General features: G+C 35.9%; 1 protein-coding gene across 1 annotated transcript in view; it reads left to right on the top strand.

The window, feature by feature from the left end:
• Positions 1–4,927, top strand: part of LOC101860239 (arylsulfatase B) — a 17,282-nt gene extending 12,355 nt beyond the window's left edge. Inside the window, exons 8-9 of the mRNA XM_005093088.3 lie at positions 1,170–1,321; positions 1,979–4,927. Coding sequence (XP_005093145.1) covers positions 1,170–1,321; positions 1,979–2,259 — 433 coding nt within the window. The 3' untranslated portion in view covers positions 2,260–4,927. The remainder of the gene's footprint in view (positions 1–1,169; positions 1,322–1,978) is intronic.
• The last annotated feature ends 894 nt before the right edge of the window (positions 4,928–5,821 follow it).

Here is a 5,821-nt window from a genome sequence, read left to right as displayed (position 1 = left end):
AGGTCTGTATATTTATATATTTTTTAAAGGGATGCTCAATTCCTTTTATTTAATGGAAATACATACTTTACTTCTACAGGCAGTAGTAACGTTAAATGGATGCTCAGTTCTTTTTATGTACTTTCTTTTCCTTCTGCAATGCTTACAATACTACAGTGTTTTTCTGGTAAGTTAGTCAGACTTGGTAGCTTTAGTAGACTGAGAAATAGAGTTTAGGATTGTTTTGGTGCACGTACAAAGCTCAGTGAGTGTAGGGCTGTTATATTACCAACCCTATTAGATGGAGCTGAGTCCTGGATAGTGTACAAAACACATGCGGAAAAGCTCAGCAAGTCTCATTTTTCCTATCTGAGAAAAATACTGGGGATTCACTGGAGCGATAAGAATCAGTCACTGAAGTACTTGAAAAGGCGAAAGCCCATAGTGTTCTGCCCCCTGATGAAAATTCAACTTAAATGGGCGGGAGACTCATGGTCTGAATTTCAAACAAATGGCTCCCCTAAGCTATTTTCTACTCAGAATTGATATGTGGAAAGCGGAACATTGTGACCCCCAAAAGAGATTAAAAGACTTTCTGAAGACTTCTCTGAAAGATTGCGCCACTGATTTCGATGAGTTGGAAACCCTCTGTCTTGACTGATCACAGTGATGTAAAGCGATGACATGTAGCACCAAAGTTTTTGAGAAAAACAGAGTTCGTAAGGCAGACTCAGCCTAAAAAGCAAGAAAATCAAGAGTCAAATTCTGACCTCCACATTGGTCCAATAGACCATAAATGCTCTGTTTGTTGACAATTAAAAAAAAAAAAGAACAGTGGTTTAAGATCCCAAACAAAGCCATATTTAGAAGGTTGAACCTACTATGTTTAGTCTGACAAGCACACCACTTTAGGAGAGGGAAAGCCACTGTTTGGTGAGGTGTGATATTTTTTATAATAACAAGTTGCTTGCTGTTATTTCCTTTCCTTTTCTCTCTTTTCCACGCTAGCTATCGCAGGATACTAGCTCAGTCCATAAATTCTCTTCCTGCTTGGATGTTAAATGTCATCCTCAGTTTATGATGGATGAACTGTTGTATCTTATTTTACAAGTATAGCTAGAAGTTTTACAAGGAATGCATTTGTTTCCTTGTTAATACCTTATTTAATGGTGATTACTATCTTTTTTCAGCAAAGGAAAACGCAGTGCTCGTAGTCAGATTTTGCACAACATAGATATCTGGACCCCTCTGAAAGGCAACAGGCTGTACAACAACACATTTGACAACAGAGTCAGGGCAGCTGTCAGAGTAGGAGATTACAAGCTGATCACTGGAGATCCAGGTAGATTTATATCTTTTACTTTCATTAATATAAAGGTACTTGTGGTGACTGAAGAAGGGCACTGCTAGTGGGTCCTTCTTTTTTTCTCCCCCCCCCCCCTATAGTTTTTGTCTGTCTGTCTGTCTGTCTGTCTGTCTGTCTTGCTCGTTCCTTTCACTATCTGACCAGACCATTATTGTGTTGATGTGCTTCTCTTTACTTAGAGACAGATACGCACTATGTGTGTAAAGATGATAACATACATGACTGGTTTTATGTACGGTGGAACCCCGACTAATGACTGAGATCCTTTATGTAGCAAAGACAGACAGAGGGATACAGAAACAAGTAAATGAACATGTAATTGTACAAGTTTACAATGTTTAGCTGAATATCTTAAAATTTTAGTACTTTTACTTATTTTATGGTGATTTTTTCACATAGCACTTTACTGGCATCTGTGTTGCAAAAATTAGGCTCATCACTTTTGAATGCAGAAGACATGATTTTGATCCTCAGGTGGGGAAGTTTTTGGTATATATTGAATCTCTGTCTGTCTACTGGAATGTTGTGCCCTGCACCTCCCATGTTGGCCCTGACAGACAAGGTTGAAGCAGCTCTAAATTGTGTCAATGGCGAGGTGCAAAATTTATCTTAGATATTTTCAACATTTCACAGGGGATGACAGATGGATTCCACCACCTCATGAAGAAATTGACCTGATGACTTCAAAGGAGAAAGTGACTGATCCAGCTGATACAAAAAATTTGTGGCTTTTCAATGTGAGGAAGGACCCCAGTGAAGTTATTGATCTCTCCTTGACCATGCCGGAGAAAGTGGTTGAACTGCTGGCTGTTTTAGCCACTTACAATGCGACTGCGGTTCCCCCAAATTACCCGCCATCAGATCCGAACTGTGACCCAAAGCTGCATGGAGGTTATTGGGGACCTTGGGAATAATAGTATATGTGGATGGTGTTGTGCTCTAACCATATAACTGGAAAAAATGAAACCATTGCTGGAGTCAATGTGTGGGACGTTAATAAAAATCGGGAGTCAGCATGTACCATACGTAGTATAAAAAGATTGTGGGCTAACTTTTGTGTCTGCTCTCATAATTTAAATCTGATTTATGATTATTATTATTATTTTCCTTATTGATCATATTTTTATTATTCTTATTATTTTTTATTTATTTTATTAGTAATTTTTTTTTTACTGCTTAAATTTTTTTATAGAAACCAGTTAGACGATTAGAGCATGACATCATTGATATATATTTTGATGGTACTGCTTTACTTCCAAGCTTCTATTTATTGCAAATTCAGAAATGCAATCTAGATGTGAATTTATTTATTCAGTGGCTTGAAATAGATAATGCAGCTTTATGTATTTTGATATACCAGCTTACCATTTTGATTTTTTATAAAAAATAATTTCTTTAAAAGATTAAGGTTAGCAGTGCATGTCATGACATTTTTCCATCGAATCCTGTCACTGCATTTAAAATGTTTCCCCAACTCACATAAGTTACGATGTTTGAAATAAGTCTTTACTGCCAAAATATGAGATTTTGGTCACCTCAAAATACTTCTAAAAAATGAGCCAGTGCCTTACATGACTCTAATCGTGTGTTGACAGTTTGTTGCATGCCTGCTTTTAGTTAGATGCATAATCTCTGTATATTAAGTTGTTGGCTTTGAACTGAATGCTTACAAGATGCATTGTTCTAACATACATGTATATTGTTTGAAGGAAAGAAAAGAATAGATTTTTTTTCTCGCGTACTTAAAAAAAAAAAGTATTAATGGTCAAAATTGTGTTTAAGGGGGTGTAAAGCATTTACAAACCATGACAATTTACAGTCAGAGAAATCACAATTGGTTTTTGACCTTCCACGTGAAACAACCTTAATGAATGTCACAAGTTATATTTACATTTTACAGAATGAACAAGTAATAAGCATGGTAGGTTTTTTTAAGATAAATTTATCTTCAAATGAGGGTTTCAGTACACTGTTGATTGTTTATTATTATTTTTATGTTCCCGGTTTTTCATTTTAATTGTTACTCATAATTTTTGGGAGATTTTTTTTATCCTCTTATTTTTTCCCGGGTTTTATTCCTAAGTAGAAACTGGTGTTTGTTTCTAGCTCCCTCTACACAAATCTATAAATTATTCTCTTTTCTACAATACAGCTGGTAATCTTTTAACATTCTACGTCGCTGTTTTTTTAACATGTTCTTTTAATGGGCTTTAGTCTGTAGTTCTTTCTTTTATTTCATGCCATGAATAATGATGTGATTAGAGTCAAACCTTGTTATACCGCCTACCTTGGGACAAGCATAAAGTTGTCGGTACAGTGGGACTGGCGTTATTTTGGGATACCACTGATTGCCATCTTGAATCTTGACTTGTGGGGGACCGGTAGAAACTAGAGACAAACTGGCCCGTCTTGCATCATCTAGTCTAGTTCTGTCTTGCAAAATTGCTATGCGCAGGCAAAGAATAAATAACGACAAGTTTGTGGAGATGCATGTTGAAAAGATCATTAGGTAGCCACTGTGTGGGTGCGGTGTGCCATGTGTAGTGTATACCTCTGGCTGTCAATTTGCTGGCTGTACAGCGGAGCAAATTTACATTAGCTTAATAAGGACAATAAGAGTCAGACATTTGGCGGATGGCTGTGTGAAGGCGCAAATACTATGTTTATATAAGCATTCCTTTTTGTACCTTGGCAAAACTTGGCGGTATAATGAGGGGCAATACAACCCCGTTTAACTGTGCAATATATTTTTGCTATTTCTATTGTATGAACTATCAGTATATATATTTTACAACTCTGGAAAATGTCATCTATGATAGTTTAACCACTGTAGTCAGTATTATTTTTATCTATGTATACCAGTACTTTAAATTATTGTCTTTTTTACCACCTAGTCTGGTTTTTCCTTTTGGTTTGTGGCGAGATTTTATGATTTCAAGAATACTATTGCTAGAAAATATCATACTTACTAAAGGTGTTGTTTACTGGAATAATAACGTTTTGTTTTAATGAAAAACATCCACTTGTGCTGAAGTCTAAATTGGTCACTTTATATCAAAAAGAAATTAAATCAATTGAGGATTGCAGTTCAGTGGAAAAAAGAGTAACATTAAAATAGAATTATTAGTACCTCCTTTCAGTTTTAGTTCTTATTCATCCCTCTCCCACTCCACCTCCTTCTCTTAGTTCTTTAAAAGTATACGGCCTTGGTAATTTGTTGCAAAAATACTCATTGTAGTAATTATTTTCATATAATAACTCTTTTCTCAAAATCTCTTACTTGAAGACAGATTCGTTTCTTTATCATTTCATTATAAAATGAGTTGGTATGATTTTTTATACTAATGTTATGCACAATTTTTCAAGAATATGTCCTTAATTTTTACAGGCTATTCTCTCTCATTCCATTTTTACAAAGATGTGATTATTGAAATTATAAATGATTTAATAAATTGTAGGCTTTGTACTCACGCTGAGGTTTTACTTTGTTGACAATTATTGATGGATTCTGAACAGCTGGTGTTGAGCTCAAAATTTTTTTTTAACATTGTCCATTGAATAAAGAGTGGGTTTCGAATTCAACATGTGTTTTTGTTTTGTTTTTTTGTTTGTTTTGAGTCATTTGTTTCCCTATGCACTTGAAAGAAAAAACTGGCGACTTTTAATTTGTGTTTTCAAAGTCCTCTTTGTGGGTGATTGGTGGGCGCTCTGGTGTGGTTTGCTTCTTCTTTCCTTTCAAACATCTATCATCATTTTCTCCCCTCCTTTTTTTGTGTTCGTTACTCTCTTTGTAACACTTCTAATCTTCGGCACTTATATGACCTTATTGTGTTGCAAGTGTCGTAAAACACTTACTAAAACATTCCTCTTTTCCTTTTTTATCCCTTTTTAAAAATATAATTTGCTCGGAGTTTATCTATGTGCCCATCTTTTTGTCTGTTTATCTATCTTCTGTTGTGTTTATCTACTTTGTCAATCCGCATGGGTGGTTGAAGGGCGCCACTGGTAGGTCCTAATTTATTTTTTTTTTCTTCGTTGTGCACTACGTCACCTTATTTTGTGGATGCTTCTCTTTATTCAATAAATGTCTATCCATCTGTACGTTCCATTAAAATTTATTCCATGCCTGTGTGCACTAATTCTATTGGGGAGTTAGAATTGAGCTCACGTAACTGAGCCATGTTCTCTCGATTTGTAAAGAGAATTTTAAAAGTGGGTGGTTGACGGGTGCTCTGGTGTGGTTTGCTTCTTCTTTCGTCCTATCAAACATCTACATATATCCCCTCCTGGTTTTTTGGGGTGTTTGTTACTAAACTAAACTAAACTAAACTTAGTAAACTTGTCCACTGTGTTGGGGTCACTGCAGTGGGAACATATCCATCTCTGCTCTCCCCCCCCCCCCTCTTCAGGATCCATCCCAGAGTTTGTCTACTTATAGTCTCCATCATAATCTGGTTGGAGATCCGTCAGACTGGT

Source organism: Aplysia californica, unplaced genomic scaffold (genome assembly GCF_000002075.1).
Source record: "Aplysia californica isolate F4 #8 unplaced genomic scaffold, AplCal3.0 scaffold00058, whole genome shotgun sequence".
In the NCBI taxonomy this organism is placed as follows: Eukaryota; Metazoa; Mollusca; class Gastropoda; order Aplysiida; family Aplysiidae; genus Aplysia; species Aplysia californica.
The sequence above is the reverse complement of the archived record's forward strand: the minus strand, read 5'-3'. Positions and strand labels throughout refer to the sequence as shown.